Source organism: Myxocyprinus asiaticus, chromosome 36 (genome assembly GCF_019703515.2).
Source record: "Myxocyprinus asiaticus isolate MX2 ecotype Aquarium Trade chromosome 36, UBuf_Myxa_2, whole genome shotgun sequence".
In the NCBI taxonomy this organism is placed as follows: Eukaryota; Metazoa; Chordata; class Actinopteri; order Cypriniformes; family Catostomidae; genus Myxocyprinus; species Myxocyprinus asiaticus.
In genome coordinates this window covers 29852425-29875258 of record NC_059379.1, presented here as the reverse complement: position 1 = coordinate 29875258, position 22834 = coordinate 29852425, and the positions used below count along the sequence as shown (strand labels likewise).

The 22834-nt window shown below is 38.0% G+C and overlaps 1 protein-coding gene across 2 annotated transcripts in view; it reads right to left on the bottom strand.

Moving 5' to 3' along the window:
* LOC127427380 (MMS19 nucleotide excision repair protein homolog) overlaps nucleotides 1-22834 on the bottom strand; it is a 31562-nt gene that overhangs the window by 2245 nt on the left and 6483 nt on the right. For both annotated transcript variants that reach the window (XM_051674967.1, XM_051674968.1), the window contains exons 8-30: nucleotides 18784-18845; nucleotides 18487-18573; nucleotides 18243-18317; nucleotides 17878-17955; nucleotides 16678-16816; nucleotides 16222-16376; nucleotides 14901-14979; nucleotides 14484-14609; nucleotides 11026-11107; nucleotides 10552-10649; nucleotides 10310-10435; nucleotides 9081-9236; nucleotides 8881-8965; nucleotides 8598-8700; nucleotides 6666-6740; nucleotides 6417-6543; nucleotides 6116-6222; nucleotides 2389-2445; nucleotides 2106-2292; nucleotides 1352-1434; nucleotides 1107-1271; nucleotides 956-1015; nucleotides 194-294 (exon numbers count right to left, since the gene is read on the bottom strand). In XM_051674967.1, the coding sequence (XP_051530927.1) occupies nucleotides 194-294; nucleotides 956-1015; nucleotides 1107-1271; nucleotides 1352-1434; nucleotides 2106-2292; nucleotides 2389-2445; nucleotides 6116-6222; nucleotides 6417-6543; nucleotides 6666-6740; nucleotides 8598-8700; nucleotides 8881-8965; nucleotides 9081-9236; nucleotides 10310-10435; nucleotides 10552-10649; nucleotides 11026-11107; nucleotides 14484-14609; nucleotides 14901-14979; nucleotides 16222-16376; nucleotides 16678-16816; nucleotides 17878-17955; nucleotides 18243-18317; nucleotides 18487-18573; nucleotides 18784-18845 (2413 nt within the window). The remainder of the gene's footprint in view (nucleotides 1-193; nucleotides 295-955; nucleotides 1016-1106; nucleotides 1272-1351; nucleotides 1435-2105; nucleotides 2293-2388; nucleotides 2446-6115; nucleotides 6223-6416; nucleotides 6544-6665; nucleotides 6741-8597; nucleotides 8701-8880; nucleotides 8966-9080; nucleotides 9237-10309; nucleotides 10436-10551; nucleotides 10650-11025; nucleotides 11108-14483; nucleotides 14610-14900; nucleotides 14980-16221; nucleotides 16377-16677; nucleotides 16817-17877; nucleotides 17956-18242; nucleotides 18318-18486; nucleotides 18574-18783; nucleotides 18846-22834) is intronic.

Here is a 22834-nt window from a genome sequence, read left to right as displayed (position 1 = left end):
TAAAGAGAGGCACTACTTCCATTGTATTGAAAAGATATTCTCCTATTGAAAAGAACATCTTTTGTGTTCCACATAAGAAATGAGGACATGCAGGTTTGGAAGGACATGACGGTGAGTAAATTATGACAGAATTCTCATTTTTGTGTGAACTATTCCCTTAAAGTGACTGTACGTGAAAAGATGGCCAACTCACCATTCTCCTCGAGCAGCCACAGCTTCCCTCCTCACAAGCCTCTTCTTGTCATCTAGAGGAACATCAAGAGCTTTCAGCACTCTGGCACGGAATGGCAGGATCTGAAAGAGAGACAAAAAAAACCGAAGTAATCTGACAATTATTTTGACCATTAATAGGGAGACTTTTCTAAAAAAAAGAAGTGGGACTTAAATCAACAAACCATGCAAAGCAATGAACCATTGTTTCCTACACTGCCTCTGAATCTACAGCACCATGACAAAAGAAAATACTGCTTTCACACAGCCCTTCTATGCACATTCATGAGAGTAGTTCTTCTGTTTTTGGCAATTTGCATTCTTCGTGCATATTGCCACTTACTGGGCTGATATGCAAATATGATTTATTTATTCTTTTCCTTTTCTTCGTTCTCCTCTCGGCACAGTAAATGGCAATATGCATGAAGAATGCGAATCACCAAAAAAACAAAAACAAAACAAAAAATGCATCTAAAAGTAGATTTAGAGTAAAAAGGACTTAAATATTGATCTGTTTCTCACCCAAACTTATATCACTTCTGAATACATAGATTTACAACTGGAGTCTTATGGATTACTTTTATGCTGCCTTTGTCATATTTTGGAGCTTCAAAGTTCTGGCCACCATTCACATTCACTATATGGACATACAAAGCTGAGATATTCTTCTAAAAATCTTAATTTGTGTTCTGCAGAAGAAAGGCGTACACATCTGGGATGCTGATCATGAGTTTGACTCTCTTACCATATGTTCAGGCAGACGGGAGAGAGCATTAACGCAGCGCAGAGATGCAATTCTCACTTTCTAAAGAGAGGAACAGAGATTAACCTGTCAAATACTGCAGCTTAAAGTCAAATGGAAGACTTTCTTTCCAATGAATTGTTAAAAGAGGTACCATAGCAGGGCTGGTAGTGAGGGCCAACAGGCGAGAAAATAGGCCCTCCAGTTGGTTGTTGAGGGCCGGTGGGGGCTCCAGCAACACCGGCTGCATGCAGGACAGAGTAGACAGCTGCACCCCCTGATCTGGACATGACAATGCTTCTAGCAGGAGCGGCAGCAACTGAACCCAGAACAGCACAACAAACATTAGCACTGCATCCGGTGCTCTCATTTAATAGTTGTTTAATTGAAAGCACTCACTGCAGGAAGCTCTGTGAGCTGGACTTGTCTGGGAAGGTTATTGACAATGTGGGACAGGGCTTTCAAATAGCACGACTTCTTGTCTGTGGGGGAAAATTGTTTTTAGATGTAGGAATGAAGCAGCTCAGCTGTACTGATGATTAAAGGGATGTTCACCCAAAAATGACAATTCTCTCATCATTTACTCACCCTCATGCCATCCCAGATGTGTATGACTTTCTTCTGCAGAACAAAGATTTTTAGAAGAATCTCCACTCTGTAGGTCCTCACAAAGCTAAAAAAAAAAAAAAAAAAAAAAAGTGATCAGACCTTTGTAGCTCCAAAAATCACAAAGGAAACATAGAAGCAATCTAATAAGTGTGGGTGAGAAAAATATCAAAAAGTAAGTCCTTTTTTTACTTTAAATCTCCACTTAAAGTGGAGATTTAAAGTAAAAAAAATAAATAAATTGGACTTACATTTTGATATTTTTCTCAACCACACCTATTATAATGCTTCTGAAGACATGGATTAAACCACTGGAGTCATATGGATTGCTTCTATGTTTCCTTTATGTGAGTTTGAGCTGCAAAAGTCTGATCATAATTTTTTGTACTGTAATGCACCTATTGAGCCGAGATATTCTTCTATATACTTTGTGTTCTGCTGAAGAAAGTCATACACATCTGGGATGGCATGAGGGTGAGTAAATGAGAGAATTTAAATTTTTGGGTGAACTATCCCTTTAAGAAAGGAAGTGGTAATCCGGTGGTACCCTGTTTTGCAGAGTTGAAGCCTTGAACAAGTTTGGTTGAGCTTTCAGCGAAAAATCGTTGTCGGTACATGATACGCACATCGGCATGGCAGTTACGATTAAGCACGTCCGGCGAATCACTCATGAGAATGCAAAAACCATCAGCCACCTTACATCCTAATTCTGGGTCACTTAACAGAGCAAAGAGCTGGAAATAAACAGGAGAAGAAGAGAGATCATACTTACATGACAAACAACCCATGAAACAAACAAACAATCTGAGAATAAAAAGAGAAGCTTTTACCTTGTCAGTCAGGACTGTTGATAGTGGATGGTACCGTAAGAGGAGGGCCTTGGCCACCTACACAAAAATGTAATTTGTCAGAGAGCCAAACCACAAACAAATGTTACTCTGTTATTAATGAGTTGTAATTGTTTATACATCAAATTAGATCTATTACTTGTATAGTTCAGGTTGAAAAGCAGTAATTATGAGGTGCAAAACGTATGGTAAAGAATAGTGGATGGAGATTTACATCAGTCAGATTGATAAATCAGCCAATATTTGGCCATTTTGAGATTATATCAGCACTGACCAGTGTTAGCTAGGTCAATAATGTGACAAATTTTTTTGTCCATATCTATTAAATTACAGGTGCATCTCAATAAATTAGAATGTCGTGGAAAAGTTCATTTATTTCAGTAATTCAACTCAAATTGTGAAACTCGTGTATTAAATAAATTCAATGCACACAGACTGAAGTAGTTTAAGTCTCTGGTTCTTTTAATTGTGATAATTTTGTCTCACATTTAACAAAAACCCACCAATTCACTATCTCAAAAAATTAGAATACATCATAAGACCAATAAAAAAAACATTTTTAGTGAATTGTTGGCCTTCTGGAAAGTATGTTCATTTACTGTATATGTACTCAATACTTGGTAGGGGCTCCTTTTGCTTTAATTACTGCCTCAATTTGGCGTGGCATGGAGGTGATCAGTTTGTGGCACTGCTGAGGTGGTATGGAAGCCCAGGTTTCTTTGACAGTGGCCTTCAGCTCATCTGCATTTTTTGGTCTCTTGTTTCTCATTTTCCTCTTGACAATACCCCATAGATTCTCTATGGGGTTCAGGTCTGGTGAGTTTGCTGGCCAGTCAAGCACACCAACACCATGGTCATTTAACCAACTTTTGGTGCTTTTGGCAGTGTGGGCAGGTGCCAAATCCTGATGGAAAATGAAATCAGCATCTTTAAAAAGCTGGTCAGCAGAAGGAAGCATGAAGTGCTCCAAAATTTCTTGGTAAACGGGTGCAGTGACTTTGGTTTTCAAAAAACACAATGGACCCACACCAGCAGATGACATTGCACCTCAAATCATCACAGACTGTGGAAACTTAACACTGAACTTCAAGCAACTTGGGCTATGAGCTTCTCCACCCTTCCTCCAGACTCTAGGACCTTGGTTTCCAAATGAAATACAGAACTTGCTCTCATCTGAAAAGAGGACTTTGGACCACTGGGCAACAGTCCAGTTCTTCTTCTCCTTAGCCCAGGTAAGACGCCTCTGACGTTGTCTGTGGTTCAGGAGTGCCTTAACAAGAGGAATACGACAACTGTAGCCAAATTCCTTGACATGTCTGTGTGTGGTGGCTCTTGAAGCCTTGACCCCAGCCTCAGTCCATTCTTTGTGAAGTTCACCCAAATTCTTGAATCGATTTTGCTTGACAATCATAAGGCTGCGGTTCTCTCGGTTGGTTGTGCATCTTTTTCTTCCACACTTTTTCCTTCCACTCAACTTTCTGTTAACATGCTTGGATACAGCACTCTGTGAACAGCCAGCTTCTTTGGCAATGAATGTTTGTGGCTTACCCTCCTTGTGAAGGGTGTCATTGATTGTCTTCTGGACAACTGTCAGATCAGCAGTCTTCCCCATGACTGTGTAGCCTAGTGAACCAAACTGAGAGACCATTTTGAAGGCTCAGGAAACCTTTGCAGGTGTTTTGAGTTGATTAGCTGATTGGCATGTCACCGTATTCTAATTTTTTGAGATAGTGAATTGGTGGGTTTTTGTTAAATGTGAGCCAAAATCATCACAATTAAAAGAACCAAAGACTTAAACTTCTTCAGTCTGTGTGCACTGAATTTATTTAATACACGAGTTTCACAATTTGAGTTGAATTACTGAAATAAATGAACTTTTCCACGACATTCTAATTTATTGAGATGCACCTGTATATTCTCAATAAGAATAAAAAAAAAAAATAAATAAAAATGAAAATTAATGAAAGCCTCATTCAAAGCTGAAATTCTTAAAGAAATGTTGGCATGAGTAGTACAGAATAATCTTTTATTAATATTTCTTAAAAATAAATAAGCAGTGAAACAATTGTGTTTTGAAATGAAAAGTTCACCCAAAAATGAAAATTCATAATTTACTCAACCTTATGCCATCCCAGATTCGTAGGACTTTCTTCTGCTGAACACAAACAAAGATTTTTAGAAGAATATCTCAGCTCTGTAGGTCCTCACAACGCAAGTGAATGGTGACCAGAACTTTGAAGCTCCAAAAAGAATATAAAGGCAGCATAAAAGTAATCCATATCACTCCAGTGTTTAAATCCATATCTTCAGAAGTGATATGGTAGGTGTGGCTGAGAAACAGATCAATATTTACTGTCTTTTTTTTTTTTTTTTTTTACTATAAATTCTCCTCCCTGCCCAGTAGGGGGCGATATGCACAAAGAATGTGAATCGCCAAAAACAAAAAGAAGAAGAATATGGAAGTTAAAGTGGACATTTATAGTAAAAAAAGTACTTAAAGATTGATCTGTTTCTCACCCACACCTATCACATCACTTCTGAAGACATGAAGAAAAAAATCTTAATTTCTGTTCAGCAGAAGGAAGAAAGTCTGGGATGGCATGAGGGTGAGTAAATTATGAGAGAATTTCATTTTTGGGTAAACTATCCCTTTAAAGTCATGTGTAATCAACATGTAGGTTGACTTTTTTTTTTATTTATGTTGACAAAAACCATGAAAAAAAGGAGACGTTTAGACTCCCTTTAGAGAGTGTGAAGCTAATTGAAAAAATATAACATATTTTGACATTTTCATAAAAAGGCACATTTTGTTCAAGTCATGTAGTGTAACCCTGAGAAAACATCTTGATATTTGTGACTCAAATTCATGATAATTGTAAAAATATTTTTTAACCTTGAAAAATAAAAAGATTTGAATTTTTAAAGGTTGTGTACTCAAGGAGAAAGGAAAGTATTTTAATACCTTTTTCTTGATGGTTTAAAGTAATTAAACCAATTTTTATTTTTTGGAAAATGCTATAAAATGTTTTTCAAAAATGTATGAAACTAAATTGGACACAAAGATTACATTTGTACAAACTTGACACTATTTTTAAACTAGATTTGTTTTTAAATGATTTCTCATTTTCATCACCTCAGACAAGCTTATTTGTAAATGACCCACCTACCACTTGTGTTAGTTCCAAGATCTACCAACAAACTATATGCATAAGATAATGCATTTTCTGTTTTACATTTTTTTTTTAATGGAATAATGAGTAAATAATGTGTAAACAAAATCTTAAATGCAATTTTATCATCTCATTTGCCATAATTGTATTAGTGATATATAGGCATTAAATCAGCAATTTGCTCTTTAAAAAAAAAAAAGAGCGGCCAACCGCAAGTGTAGGAAAGTCTACACTCTACGTCTATGATGTCTAGACGTAGTTTGGCTCTCTCCTTCAATACAAGTCTAAAGTATTTTTTTTTTTTTCACCCATTTTCTCCAACAGATGAAAAGTCTGATTACTAAAAATGTAGCACATACATGTGGGATGCATTACATGGCGAAGTTGAATCCTGGTGGTTAGAGGTTTGTTGAAATCCCTAACCACAAGTATTAGCAATAGTAATACGGATGCTTACCTTAGCAAACACAGCTAATTAAAAAAAAGAAAATATAAACAGTTACTCATAAGTCCTCCAATGTATTGACAGTGTATTTTACCCAGAGCAGCAGTGTGAATGCTTGTGTTCGTTGTGAAGAGGAAACATTCTCCAATTCAACACTGATCCTCTTCAACACTCTCTCCAGCACCGCATCTAGAGCTTCACCTGAACGCACACACCACACACAATTTCACTCTCACAAATCACTATGCAGATCAGGTAAATAAACTCCAGGGCTCAAATAACTCATTCATTATTTCCAGTGACGTAGATTGATAGAAGAGTCTTCCATTAGGCAATGTAGCACAAAATTTAGGGCAATGTGATGTGGAAAGAAGATAATCTCATTGTTTGTGTACCTGCAGGCCTCTTGTTGATCAAGCCAGCGAAGCATTTTGCTGCAAAGGTGTAGGAAAACAAGTGTGGACACGTACAGCTCAGTTCCTCCAACTGGACAAGAAGCCTGTTGATCTCAGGAATGTCCACCTGCCATGTAATCCATCAAATGTAGATGTCATAATTTGCATTAGCTATGATGTTTATGTAATTAAGTGGGTAGCTAAATCCCTTAAATGAATACTGTGATGAGACTCTTTATTTAAACTTACACTGCGTGGAAGAGAGCAGACACAGGCCATCAGCAGACAAACCAACTGAGATAGGCCCCTGGACTCTGCCTGGCTCTGTGGGAAAACAAGAGCAGATACTAGGTGCTTGGTAGACAGTTGCTAGGGTGTTCTGGGTGATCGCTAGGGAGTTGCTAGGGTGCTCTGGGTTGTCGCTAGGGTGTTGCTATGTGACAGACAGATGAGAGAAAGAAGAAAGGATAAAAAGGAAAGAAAGAATAATGGATGGAAGGATAAAAAGAAAATAATGGATAAAGGACAAAAAGAAGGAAAGAAAGAATAATGGATGGAAGGATAAAAAGAAGGAATGAAAGAGGATAATGGATGGATGGAAGGATGAAGAAAATAATGGATAGATAAAGATAAAAGGAGGAAAGAAAGAGAATAATGGATGGAAGGATAAAAAGAAAATAATGGATGTATGGAAGGTTAAAAAGAAGGATAAAAGAAAATAATGGATAAAGGATAAAAAGAAGGAAAGAAAGAATAATGGATGGTTGGAAGGATAAAAAGAAAATAATGGATGGAAGGATAAAAAGAAGGAAAGAAAGAATAATGGATGGTTGGAAGGATAAAAAGAAAATAATGGATGGAAGGATAAAAAGAAAGAAAAATAGATATGACAGAAAGTGATAGATACAAAAGAAAGAGTGATAGAAGAGAGAGATAGATCTAGAAAAAATATAAAAAGGAAAGACAGTGTAATAAATAGAGATGACAGAAAGAAAGAGTGATAGATACAAGAGAGAGATAGATAGATCTAGAAAAAAGATAAAGACAGAATAATAGATAGAGATGACAAGAAAGAAAAACAAGAAAGAATAGTAGATAGAAAAGAGAGAGAGACTGGGGGGGGGAGGTCGCACACCAGACGCGTCTGGCAGATGACATGGCACGTCATTAAATTTGAAACAATTGTTTTCTATTAAGGTACACACACCACCGCCACTTGCTGTCTGTCGGCGTCGCCCAGATACAACTCCAGAGGCAGATCAAATTTCTGCCGTGCCACGGAGCGCAATTCGCATAAACTTCCATTAAATTAGACTCAAATCAATTAAGGACATAGATTATTTACTCGAGCCATCATTGGATTATATATTGTGTATATGTATCTTTCATATAGTCTACACAATGTATTTTCAGTTACAAGTAGCCTAAGTCTTTTTGTGGGTTGACAGCTTGAATGAAACCTATTCATTCAAAGTGCATAATAAACGTAGCCATTTCTAATCGTACAGCTTGTGCTGTTACACAAGCTTCATACACTAACCTGCAAACTCATCAACGTCATTTTGCTCATTCTTGAAGTGAAAAACCTTCGTAACTTTTGTGTATCTGCACAGCACCCGCATCAAAGCATCCTGTCCTAGCCGCGACGTGGCTCTTCTTGTCTGCCTTCAGAGCATATTAAAGGCCTTCTGTGGGTTTGTTTACATTTGAATTTTGACAGATTGAGTTTGAATAGTCTTGGCTCATCTGAACATTCCGTCAGTGTAAGTGAATGGGATTTTTCCGGTATCTGATCTTCCGCTGTGTGGAAACCGTATGTCCAACCAGTTAGAAAAGATATGGCATGCTAAGTCAGAACAGTCTGAAGGTCTGTGCAAAGTTTGGTAGATATAGCTTCAGAGCTATAGGAGGAGTTCCTCTTGATAATTTTGGTCTCAGAAAAAGAAGCTTAAATAGTAGAACAGTATTTTGGCTTTTCCTAGCCAACATAAAAATAACAGATTTCATAATGACAAAATTTGGGATATTTCTCCCAAAGAATGTTAGACAGTCACAATTTACTTTAACTTCATTTTTTTCCCCACAAATGCTTTCACTTGGCTGTATAAAGACCTCTTTAGATTTTTAGAGTTCAATAGTAAAACTAGGCTTGTGAGTTGAGCTCAACTAAGATCCTCGTACCTGAAGCAACTGGATTTGTGAGGGGAAGGCATTTTCTGGCAGAAAGGACATATCTCCATCCAGGAAAAGAGTAACAACCTGGGCCGCCATGTGGGATGCTAATCTACAACAGAACAGTGCAGTTTCAGTCTTGATATCACAGGGCTTTCTTGATTATTTTTGATATGATGGATGTTTGTGTGTTTTCATTATGTCAACAAGTCTGTGTCAACTTATTTACATTTAATGTTTAGATGAGTTTACTGTGGAGGGGCATAAGTGGCATGCTTCCCTCTTGACTCACTCTGTTTGTAACGCAGCACAGGCTGTGCTGATAACAGGAACTATAGCGGATAGAACTGCTTCATCTGTTAGTGGACTACTGTGATCTGTGGGATAAAGCAACAGTTAAATACACAGCATAGACAAAAAAAATGTACAAAAACACTTGCATACACCAAAAAAAAAAAAAAAAAAGCTAGTCAGAGTCACGAGAGTTATTACTCTGCAGAGCTGCCTGCAAGGCCAGGCCTAAGAGGCGCGGAATGATGATGTCATGGAAGAATTGGCCTATCTCCTCAGTGCCACGTGCATGTTCTGCTATCCTCTGCAAACTGATGCATACAGATGTCACTTCTTCCAGAGTGAAACCATAGCTACCTGAAAGATCAATGTTAATATAATAAATACTATAAAACTGATCTGATTGGTCAATGCAGCGTTCCAGCCATGGATGCCAAACCCTGGTTGATGCCTTCACCTTGTTACTGTGTATATCAATGTGCAGCACCCAAATATTAACTGCAGTTTACATGTCAAGGACTATATCTTAGCGGAAGGATGACACTTATTGAACTGGCTTAATAAAAAAAATGTTATAAATGAAAATTTGTATCTTCAACATTTTAAAGGGATAGTTCACCCAAAAATGAAAATTCCCACATCATTTGCTCACTCTCATACCATCCCAGATGTGTATGATTTTCCTTCTGCAAAACACAAAGATATTTAGAAGAATATTTCAGCTCTGTAGGTCCACATAATGCAAGTGAATGGGACCAGAACTCAGAAGGTCCAAAAATGACAAAGGAAACTCCACTGGTTTAATCCATATCTTCAGAAGTGATATGATAAGTGTTGTTGAGAAACAGATCAATATTTAAGTCCTTTTTTACTATAAATCTCCAACTCTGACCAGCCCCGACCAGACTGTGGCTGAATGTGGAAGTGAAAGTGTAGATTTACAGTTAAAAAAGGACATAAATATTGATCTGTTTCTAACACACACCTATCATATCACTTCAGAAGACATGGATTAAACCGTGAGTCGTATGGATTACTTTGAGTTCTGGTCACCATTCACTTGCATTGTGAGGACCAACAGAGCTGAAATATTATTTAAAACAATCTGTGTTTTGCAGAAGAAAGATAGTCATACACATCTGGGATGGCATGAGGGTGAATTAATGAGAGAATTTAAATTTTTTGATTAACTATCCCTTTAATTATATAGTGAACATTTTATAAAGCAATAAGACAATCGAGGTTGTACTGTATTGTAAATATAGTCACAGCTGAAGAGGCTGTAGCAATAAAGCATGCCCTCTCATTAATTATTGCATAGATATCAGTACAATATGATGCATTGCTTATTTTATCAGCAGAAATCTGCAAAAACTGTAAAAGTCATGAAATTTTCATGAAACTGTTACTGTGAATATATGAAAGTATACCTGTGTGGGCTGAAGCCAGCAACTGCAACAGCACGGGGGCGCTCTCTTGCACCACACTGAGCTGAGATGACACGGGTGCTAATGCAGTCACACATCGCTGGCGCACAGCGCCGTTAGACGCTAGGTCTGTAAAGAAAAGTGCTCCAATATCAAAGTGTGCACTGATGAAGTGATTTGCTATTAATCTGGCATGAATGTTGTATGCGTGTCATCTATCCTGGGTGGCAATAGGAGAGTCCAACCTGAGAAGATCTCTTCTTTTAGTTGAGGAATCATCCTGGAGATGAAGGCTTTTGGATGTAGATGAGCCAGAGAGCCTGAGCACTCCACCACAGCTGAACTGAAACAGAGGCACACAGAAATTTCAGTGTAGGTCAAATCTTTAAAGCTGATGTGTGTAATATTTCAATGTTAAATTTCCCTCTCGTATATCTCAGGTTTAAAAAAAAAAAAAAAAAGGAATACTATGGTGCTATCAAAACATTGCTTTGTTTAAGCACCACGTCCAGCACGTCACAGCAACATTGGTTCGACCAATGGTGTGAGTTTGGGGCAGGACTGTCTGCTTGTACAACCAATGGAACTTGGGGAATATTTCTGGAATCTGTTTGAAAACAGTGATTATTCTTGCAATTCCATTTGGTGATGCTAGTGGCACAGAAATTGCACACTTCAGCTTTAAGTTATCCTTCCCATGATCGTTTATGTGTGACTACCTCACTTGAGCATCTTCTTCCTCAAGAATGAGTCTGGTCAAATGATCGACAGCTTTCTCAACATATGTCTGTGCTAACAAGCCTGTGAAGAGCAAAACAAGTGTCACCACAACCTTGAGTACATTATCATATGACCATTCACATTTACATATCAGAGCCCATTTAGTATTCAACAAGGATGAAAATTACTATTCCTAATTATAATATAACAATCATTATTCCTGACTGACTGTGACTGCAACACATCACAAAAACATTATTCTGTTTAATGTAGACAGACAAATTTTTATTTCACTGCAACACATCTGGTTAGAACAGAGTGGTGGGGTCAGAGAGAGGGTGAAGTTTGCTTTTGATGCAAGAAACCTTGACCAACATATTCAATGGACTTAAAATGTGACAAAAAGTCTGGCACCATTATGGAACCCGATACTTTAGGGTAAGGCATTCCAGAGGGTTCATGCACTAAAAAAATCTAGATGCGGTGTAACTAATATAACAGAAAGCAGGTGTCTCAATACCTGCTTTTTAAAAGAGATGCAACGCATCAAAGACGTCCGTCTAGCGCATGTTTACATAGAAAAACTATTTGGAAAAACAGAACGGACGGATGAAGAAACATGTTTGGTGTGAATGGCCCCTTAGTCTTGTGGCTATACTTTTGACACAGTGTGGATTTTAACGTTTTTCCCAGTGCACTGCCTTAACCCATAGACTTGCATTGCAAGTGCATTACTGTGAACAAGATTTTCCTGTTTTCACAAACTGAAATTTTCTGTGGTAATAGACAGCATGCAAATTGTAAATAAAAGTTGATTTTCTCGCAGTGATTTGGTCACAGTGATAGTTGGGGAGTTGAGAGAAATGTTTGATCTGGGTAAAATTTACCATGGTTTTACTATGCAGTAGTTATATTGTAGTAACCATGTTTTTGGTGGAAGCCATAGTTTTAATGCAATTAACCATGGTCTTACTACAGTAATTTGGTGTTCATTTAGTAACCATGTTTAATTTTGTGGCTACTATTATTTTACTACAAAATACTATGGTGATACTATGTAGTAAATACATGGTTTCATTTTGTAAGGGAAGGTTAGGGTTAGGTTTAGGGGTTAGAGTAGGGTGTCTGTGGGACTCTTAATAAATATAATAAACATGCTGCTGTGATGCCCCTATACTAGGGGTTTAATGGTTTCTAATGGCACGATTCATCGCGGTTCAAATTTCGATGATGTGCATTGTGGAGATGAGACGCTTTTTACATTTTTTATTACTTAACGTCTGTTTATCCAATACGCGCAACGTCCTAAGCCTGTGTGACGCAGGCATACAAATGGAAATCGCTTCATTGTACATAAGGAGCTCTAAAATACAACTGGACACTAGCAGCCACAGGTTTTGTATGATGAGTTTGGCGGAAACTATGAAAACTGAAACCATGTAAGTGAATGTAATACAGGGACAAAAAGGAGCAGGAGAGAGATGCAACTTCTCAGCGTGAGGGATCGAATGTCAGGTTGAAGCGTGAGAGTGATCTGCTCTGACTGCGTGACAGAAAATTAAGGTTTACAGATGTTTAATGCTAGTGCCATTTTAATGTACTATATATACTACATATTGCTGAATATAAAGTATAATAATGCTATGGGGGAATATAATCCTAATGTCCAATGTCATGTCTGATTGATATCAACAATAAATGATTATTTAACAGGATAAGCATGCACTTCCATTAAAATTTTATTTTTGAAAAGAATATTTAGATGTAATCAGAGACAATATTATTTTAGTAAATTATTATAAATTATATTTTAATTTTAAATATTTTAAATGGATGTAATCAGGATCTAACGTAGTTCTGTCTTTTCAGCAAGCAGAATTATTAGCTAACATTTCCATTTGGTATCACCATTGCCCTGTTCTGGGCAGATTTTTAGTCCCAGTACATCTCTGATGGACCATTTAGCACTTTTAAGAACAGTACTTTCAGCTACATTTTAAAGAAAAGGAACTGTTTTGCATGTCTTTAAAAGTAATAATAAAAATAAATCTTAACTTCGATTGATTCAGGCTTAGTTTAAAGAATCGTGAACCAAACCAAATCGTTAGATGAGTGAATTGTAATGCCCCTACCCCATATGGTATGTTATTTAACCCTTATGCGAGCTTCGGGACATTTTGGTTTTTTCAGTCATTTTGGCTGTGTTAATGCCAACGGCATACATTTTGCCAAAGGTGTGTATTTTTTGGGGAATTTTGATATTTCAACCTCAGTTCCTATAATACATCTATAATACACTGTGTACACAAAACAGTTACACACAGGATCTTCAGGACAAAAATGTCCTCATTGAAACCCATTAAAACTGCAAACTTTGATCCCAGTGCCATTAAAGCATAAAATCATGAATTCTATGATATTATGCTTTCTTTCCAGAGCCCTGGCTTCAAAATTTTTATTTTTAATATTTTCCACCAGATGTGCCATTTTTCTCATGTTTAGACTATGGAGCAAATACATGCTTTTTCCCTATTTTCTGTTTTCTGTATTATAGAGCACTGCAGGCCAATTGAATAAATGATGCAGCTAAAATTGTGTGGGTGTGTTGGTATGGATATCAGAGTGTGTTTTGTATGTGTGTATTGAGAAATTTGTGTGTGTGTGTGTGTGTGTAAAACCCAACAGTAGCATTATGTAAACAAACTGACATTTAAAGGGTTAAAATCCTGAAAATTAATGAATATTTGGTAGTTATGATCAGGACTGATGTTGGTTAAAAAAATCTACGTCAAAGTGGAAAATAATATTAATATATAATATTTTTATGGCAGTTTTTTGTCCTCTAAGATCCTGAGTGTGAGGTTTTTTTTTTTTTTTTATATCTGACACTGCACAAAAAACAATAATGCATCAAAATCAGTGTTGTTGCCAATCACTGACATATCCCAGACTGTGATAATCCCCAAAAAATAAAAAATAAATAAACAATTCCCCTTAGCATTTAGTGTATGGAAAATAATTTTTTTTGTGTGGGTTTTTTTTTTGTGTTTTTTGTTTCATAAAAAAAACAAGTGGCATTATATAAACAAACTGGAATTTAAAGGGTTAAAATCCTGAAAATGAATGAATATTTGGTAATTATGATCAGGAATGATGTTGGTTAAAAAAAATTTACTAATTGAAAGTGGAAAATAATATTAATGTTATTATAGCAGTTTTTTGACTTTTTTGTCCTCTAAGGACCTCTGAATAACTTTTTTAAATTGACGCACAAAGGTTAATTAGGGGTGCAAATAGCATCTTTCACTATTTACACTTACTGAAAATAGTCTATGCTTTAATTTAATGTTCATAATGAGGCCAAAAGAGCAACTGGAGTGTGGAGAATGTGTGCTATGGAAAGTATATGCTAATGGCAAATAATGCTGTGTTGTGGTTTTGTTATGCATCCACTCACCAGGCTGCTGTCCCAGTGCAGTAAGCACACGCATGGCTGTAACCTGGAGACCAGTGTTAGACTCCACCAACGCAGAGAACACCACAATACACAAAGTCGGCTGAAACTCAACCAATACACTCTCCTCTTTGTGTGTGTATATGCAAGTGAGAGTGAAAGAGAGAGAGACCATCAACACTGCATAGCAAATATTTTAAACATCCTCTGCAATACTCTTTTTTTTTATTTGAAATTGTAGTTTTGTAAAGAGATTTAGACATAGACAATTTATTTAGACTTGTTGCAACTAATATTATCTTTCCAGAGGTGAGCAGAAACAGAAAGAAAAATCAGCTCTAATTGTACCGACTCATGACTGGCCTGGAGGAAAAGTGTTCTAAGGTGGAAGGAGTTTGAGCATGTGCTCTTCTCACATACCTCCCTCTGCAGGCCGGCTGAAGGGGGTGGGCTGAACGAAACCCTGCAAAACCTCCAGCAGGGTGCGCCGCTGAGCACACTGTATAACGTAAATTTAAAAAGTACACAGCACTGTGGTTACTTAAATACACTTTTTCTTGGAAATACTAAGAAATAAGCATCAAATCAAAGCTTTGAACCTAATCTATGCTTTGGTTCATGCACAAGATACAAAAGTTATTCCATTACAGCATTAACTTTCTACTATATATTGTAGATCTTAAAGGGTTAGTTCACCCCAAAATTAAAATTCTCTCATCATTTACCTCATGCCATCCCAGATGTGTATGACTTTCTTTCATCTGCTGAACACAAAGATTTTTAGAATGTTTCAGCTCTGTAGGTCCTCACAATACAAGTGAATGGGTGCCAAAATTCTGAAGCTCCAAAATCCACATAAGGGCAACTCTGGTGGTTAAATCCATATATATGATAGGTGTGGGTGAGAAACAGATCAATATTTAAGTCCTTTTCCCTTAACTTTCACTTTCTCCTTCTGTTTTTGGTGATTCACATTCTTAAAGTGTATCGCTTTTTCTCACCCACACCTATCTTATAGTGTCTGAACACATGAATTTAACCACTGGTGTCATATAGATTACTTTTATGCTCCCTTTATGTGGATTTTGGAGCTTCAAAATGTTGGCACCCATTCACTTCCATTGTATGGACCTACAGAGCTGAGATATTCTTCTAAAAATCTTCATCATGAGAGAATTTTCATTTTGGGGTGAATCATCCCTTTAAAGGATTAGTTCACTCAAAAAACAAACAAACAAAAAAAAAATATATTGAATCAAAGTCATCATTTATTTAACCTAATTTCGTTCCAAACCCCAGTGAACTTCTTTCCACCACTGAACACAAAATGAGATATTACGCAGAGTGAATAAAGTACTCTTTTTCATATTGGGTACTGGGGCTGTCAAGGTCCAAAAATGACAGAGAAAGCACCATAAAAAGTAGTTGACTTCTGCTGTATATTCCATATATGTAAATCTTTCCTTCCGCGGTAACTCTCATTTACTCTCCCTTTAATTCAATTATGGCACGTTTACAGATATAGACTTGGAAAAGAGCATGAGTCATAAGGACTTCTTTTATGGTGCTTTTTTTCACTTATGGTGCCCCAGTCCCCATATTAAAAAATAAAATAAATCTTTGTGTTCCACAGAAGAAATAAAATCATACGGGTTTGGAGCGACGTTAGGGTGAGGAAATGATGATAGAATTTTCATTTTTGGGTCACATATACAAGCAGTTTTGTAGCAGCTGTGTTTACCTGTGTTCTGTTGTTATACTGCTCCAGCAGGGCCGGTATGACAGCTGCAGTCACTATCAGACTCGCCCTGTATGAAGCCCCGGCAGCTGCCTGCAGAAGTTTGGCACTGGGCCACACTAGCTTGAGATCTGGCTCGCAAAGATGGTGCTGACAGTCTGGGCGTATAAAACACACACCAGGTGTGACGGATAAAACAAGCCTGGGCAGCACTAATACTGATACGAATACTAATATAGACTGACAGTGATATTCATGGAAAGATGTGACCATTCATAATCAATTTTGTGTGATCAACTATTTGGCTGGTGGCTGTCCATTATGAATCACTCTTGCATATAATTCATGTAACTACTAAGAGAACAACTAAACTTCTTTTAAATAAATCCCTCCACCATTCGCCAATTAGCTCACTGGCAAACAATGCAGCAGCATCTAGAACTCATGAGAAGACTTTACCTTTGAGAACGAGGTCTAGAAACACCTGCAAGGAATCCTCGGAGTCTGAACTGAGCACAGAACGGGAAAGACAGGATGTGATCGCGCTGAGAGCGGAGAGACCAGCTGATTCCACCCTCTCACTGGCTGTCTGGAACACCTACACACAGGATATGGACGTAAAGATTAAACATACTGTATTATGTAGCACACCATAAAGCCAGAAATATACTCTACTAAGCACATAAATGCAGACGCTTCAAGCTACAAAAGCTCAATTTCACGGGTTGAGTTCGGAAATGTGTCAGAGCGCAATTCAGAAGTACGTGCCAAATTTATTAGTTTATTTCATTTTTATTTTCATTATATTTTCAATTTGTACTCTCAACATAGTTTTGTTTTCTCTCGACTATTTGTTTAAGTTTAGTTTGTTTGTTTTTTGCAGTGTTTCCTAGTTTTGATTTTGTTTTTATCTTAGTACTTTATGACTGCCAAAGTTAATGCTTTTACTTATGTCATTTAAATACCTTTAATGTTTTTTAAATTTCTTTGAATCCAGTGGTTAAATCCATGTCTTCAGAAGCAATATGATAGGTGTGGGTGTGAAATAGATTAATATAAGTCCTTTTTTACAATAAATTCTCTTCAAAAACAAAAGAAGAATGTGGAAGTGTAAATTTATAGTAAAAAGGACTCATATATTGATCTCTTTCTCACCCACACCTATCATATTGTTTCTGAAGACATGGATTTCAAATGAGTCAAATGGATTACTTTTATGCTTTTTGGCGCTTCAAAGTTCTGGCTACCATTCACTTGCATTGAATGGACCTACAGAACTGAGATATTCTTCTAAAAATCTTTATTTGTGTTCTGCAAAAGAAAGAAAGCCATTCACATCTGGGATTGCATGAGGGTGAATAAATGATAAGAGAATTTTCATTTTTGGGTGAACTATCCCTTTAAATAATACAATCATTGCAATGCTTTGGCAAAGCATATACATCAACATTTGAGTACTTCTGTAGAGTATCTGGTCCAACTCTGCCATGTGGATCCTGTCAAAGTGCATTGCTTGTCTCCTTGTATCCTCTTTGCTTACATTTAAAGGCATTTGAAATCTCAATCCTTGGCATGAAATGCTGTGAAATGTGACGTACACGAATATAGGCAAAGCATCCGTTGGTTCCTGCGGTCATTGTTTTACATTGTTGTTCTTACCTCCCTCCGAATTGAGCTCCAAAGGCCTGAAAGGAATTCTGCCAGCTCTTTATGGCTATATGTCGGACCACAGGCAGCCTAGAACACAAGAGGAATAGTGCAAACTTTTCATTTTATAAAGTATACAAATATTGCAACACTATTCAGCCAGAGCAACTTTACAAATTCTTTTCCCTGCCAAGCACACTCATTAAATAGCAGCACGCTAAAATACTATTTGCATGATTTAGAGCAGTGTTTCCCAACTCTGTCGTGGCGCTGACATTCACAGTACACATTTTGGATGTCTCCAAAATATGTACTGTTGGGCGGCTCCATGAACAGAGTTGGGAAATACTGATATAAGAGTAATCTAGCAGCTGTACCAGAGTCTGCAGGGAGTCCACTTTTGCACTTTGAACATCGGAGTCCAGTTTCTCGATGATCAATGGTAACAGAAACTGTCAAAAGGAGAGGATGCAAAACACAAAATCAGAATACATGTAAGCAATTGCCAGTTTACTGATGCACACAGCTGTTCTGCATAATGCCAAAGAGAGCACTACTTAGGTCAATAATCTTTAGAGACTGATTTAAGTTTAGGTCACCTATCCAGAGAAAGCGTCATACCTCAGCAAACCGAGGCGTCCCTGTAAGAACAGCCCGTAGAGACAGAACAAGCTCTTCCTTTGTGATCCTATGAGGATCATTGGGTGGCTGACCACAAACAGAAATCGGGGCATATGGTTAGAAGTGCAGTTATTTATATCTTCAAGACACTACATTTTCGTATCTTTAGAATATTATACATTCTCATCAGAAATCATCTTACGTCTATCTGTGACGTGGATAACATGTAACCTAAATTATATGAACACTGGCGGAAGAATCTGGTCAAATGCAAACATCTTAGAAATAAGCACTTACAGGGCTAAAGTCTATGGGGAAATAACAGGACGTCACTTCAAAGAGTTCCTCAACGAATTTACCTGAGAAAAAAGGAAACAAATCATTCATTCATCAAAGAAATTTCTGTTCACATGTGTATTTTATCACAAATCACTAAAAGGATCAGCATACACAAACACAAAAAAAATTCAGTTATCATTTACTCACACTCTTGTCATTCCCATATGTAGGGCTAGGTACTCATAGAGATTTCCTGATTCCAATTCAAAAGCTCTCGATTTGATTCGGCATCAATTCATATGGGTATTTTTCTGTTACAATGTCCATTTTGCTTGCTTATGAAAAAATGATCTCAGCTAATGCTCTTAATTATAAAAGGAACCTTCAAGGTATAATTCGAAAATAATAATTTTACAAATTATAAACTCAGCAAAAAAAGAAATGCCCCTTTTTCAGGACACTGTATTTTAAAGATCATTTTGTAAAAATCCAAATAACTTTACAGATCTTTATTGCAAAGGGTTTAAACAATGTTTTCAATGCTTGTTCAATGAACCATAAACAATTAATGAACATGCACCTGTGGAACGGTCATTAAGACACTAATAGCTTACAGACGGTAGGCAATTAAGGTCACAGTTATAAAAACTTAGGACACTAAAGAGACCTTTCTACTGACTCTGAAAAACACCAAGAGAAAGATGCCCAGGCTCATCTGTGTGAATGTGCCTTAGGCATGCTGCATGGAGGCATGAGGACTGCAGATGTGGCCACGGCAATAAATTGCAATGTCCGTATTCTGAGATGCCTAAGACAGTGCTACAGGGAGACAGGAAGGACAGCTGATTGTCCTCGCAGTGGCAGACCATGTGTAACAACACCTGCACAGGATCGGTACATCCGAACATCACACCTGCGGGACAGGTACAGGATGGCAACAACAACTGCCCGAGTTATACCAGGAACACACAATCCCTCTATCAGTGCTCAGACTGTCCGCAATAAGCTGAGAGAGGCTGGACTGAGGGCTTGTAGGCCTGTTGTAAGGCAGGTCCTTACCAGACATCACCGGCAACGTCACCTATGGGCACAAACCCACCTTCGCTGGACCAGACAGGACTGGCAAAAAGTGCTCTTCACTGACGAGTCGCGGTTTTGTCTCACCAGGGGTGATGGTCGGACTCGCGTTTATCATCGAAGGAATGAGCATTACACCGAGGCTTGTACTCTGGAGCGGGATTGATTTGAAGGTGGAGGGTCCGTCATGGTCTGGGGCGGTGTGTCATAGCATCATCGGACTGAGCTTGTTGTCATTGCAGGCAATCTCAATGCTGTGCATTACAGGGAAAACATCCTCCTCCCTCATGTGGTACCCTTCCTGCAGGCTCATCCTGACATGACCCACCAGCATGACAATGCCACCAGCCATACTGCTCATTCTGTACGTGATTTCCTGCAAGACAGGATTATCAGTGTTCTGCCATGGCCAGCGAAGAGCCCAGATCTCAATCCTATTGTGCACGTCTGGGACCTGTTGGATCAGAGGGTGAGGGCTAGTGCCATCCCAACCAGAAATGTCCGGGAACTTACAAGTGCCTTGGTGGAAGGGTGGGGTAACATCTCACAGCAAGAACTGGCAAATCTGGCGCAGTCCATGAGGAGGAGATGCACTGCAGTGCTTAATATCATTGCCCCATGTCTGCCAAACAAGTTGAGCCGTCCAAACATCATCTGCAGCCTGAAACTGAACTTTTGGTTGGATTTTAAGAGTGAATGCAGTTAGTTATAGGATGTTCCCTTGCTCCCTATTTAGTGAATGACTTAACCTCCAGTGTGCTTTCTGTCTGCACTGGTCTCAGAACAGTTAGAAATGCACCTTATTTTCATCTTAACTCCATATAAAGCCTCTGAAATCAACATTTTTCAGCTTTTGGATGAAACATTGATTCTCAATGTGAAAATGCATTGTAAATATATATGAATGCATTTACTATGTTAATGAATAGAAACATATTGTACAGTGATAACAAAATGTATAATCAAATTAAGCTAAATGACCCACAGATGAGTTAATGTTGAACATGTTTTTATTTTTCTCAGCTTTTGAGGGAATAATGTCCCAAAATCCACATATGTGGACATCATGTTTATCAGCCTGCTGACACCTGAAAAATTAACAGATTTTTTTTAAAGCGGCATATCAAAAGAAACTAGAGACACTACTCTTTACACCCAAATAGGTTTCAATGAAAACTTAGAAGTTTCTTACCAGAGGCAATTTTGTTGGCTCTGCACAACAACAGAAGCGCTTCATGGAAATCTACACCATTCTGTTGCGTCACGTGACTCGGTGTGCCAGAAGTTTAACCCTTAAATGACAGTCTAGAGTCTTGCGAACAGTATTCAGCCAATTTAAATAAATTACAATTATGCGTTGCGTATAGCGAAGTCAAAATACACCATCCACGCATGTGGACGCGGGGTCGCACAAGGATACAACTCAATCACTGATGAATAATATCGGAATATTTACCAACCAGTGGCTAATCACAAACATTTTAAGTCGCATAGCATGAAATTTGGTCACACATGCTTGCATTTACTTGCATTATAGGGGTTGCCACATAGAGTAAAAGACTGATCTTTGGATTTAAGAATCTACAGGTGCATCTCAATAAATTAGAATGTCGTGGAAAAGTTCATTTATTTCAGTAATTCAACTCAAATTGTGAAACTCGTGTATTAAATAAATTCAATGCACACAGACTGAAGTAGTTTAAGTCTTTGGTTCTTTTAATTGTGATGATTTTAGCTCACATTTAACAAAAACCCACCAATTCACTATCTCAAAAAATTAGAATATGGTGACATGCCAATCAGCTAATCAACTCAAAACACCTGCAAAGGTTTCCTGAGCCTTCAAAATGGTCTCTCAGTTTGGTTCACTAGGCTACACAATCATGGGGAAGACTGCTGATCTGACAGTTGTCCAGAAGACAATCATTGACACCCTTCACAAGGAGGGTAAGCCACAAACATTCATTGCCAAAGAAGCTGGCTGTTCACAGAGTGCTGTATCCAAGCATGTTAACAGAAAGTTGAGTGGAAGGAAAAAGTGTGGAAGAAAAAGATGCACAACCAACCGAGAGAACCGCAGCCTTATGAGGACTGTCAAGCAAAATCAATTCAAGAATTTGGGTGAACTTCACAAGGAATGGATTGAGGCTGGGGTCAAGGCATCAAGAGCCACCACACACAGACATGTCAAGGAATTTGGCTACAGTTGTGGTATTCCTCTTGTTAAGCCACTCCTGAACCACAGACAACGTCAGAGGCGTCTTACCTGGGCTAAGGAGAAGAAGAACTGGACTGTTGCCCAGTGGTCCAAAGTCCTCTTTTCAGATGAGAGCAAGTTTTGTATTTCATTTGGAAACCAAGGTCCTAGAGTCTGGAGGAAGGGTGTAGAAGCTCATAGCCCAAGTTGCTTGAAGTCCAGTGTTAAGTTTTCACAGTCTGTGATGATTTGGGGTGCAATGTCATCTGCTGGTGTTGGTCTACTGTGTTTTTTGAAAACTAAAGTTACTGCACCCATTTACCAAGAAATTTTGGAGCAATTCATGCTTCCTTCTGCTGACCAGCTTTTTAAAGATGCTGATTTCATTTTCCAGCAGGATTTGGCACCTGCCCACACTGCCAAAAGCACCAAAAGTTGGTTAAATGACCATGGTGTTGGTGTGCTTGACTGGCCAGTAAACTCACCAGACCTGAACCCCATAGAGAATCTATGGGGTATTGTCAAGAGGAAAATGAGAAACAAGAGACCAAATAATGCAGATGAGCTGACGGCCACTGTTAAAGAAACCTGGGCTTCCGTACCATCTCAGCAGTGCCACAAACTGATCACCTCCATGCCACGCCGAATTGAGGCAGTAATTAAAGCAAAAGGAGCCCCTACCAAGTATTGAGTACATATACAGTAAATGAACATACTTTCCAGAAGGCCAACAATTCACTAAAAATGTTTTTTTTATTGGTCTTATGATGTATTCTAATTTTTTGAGATAGTGAA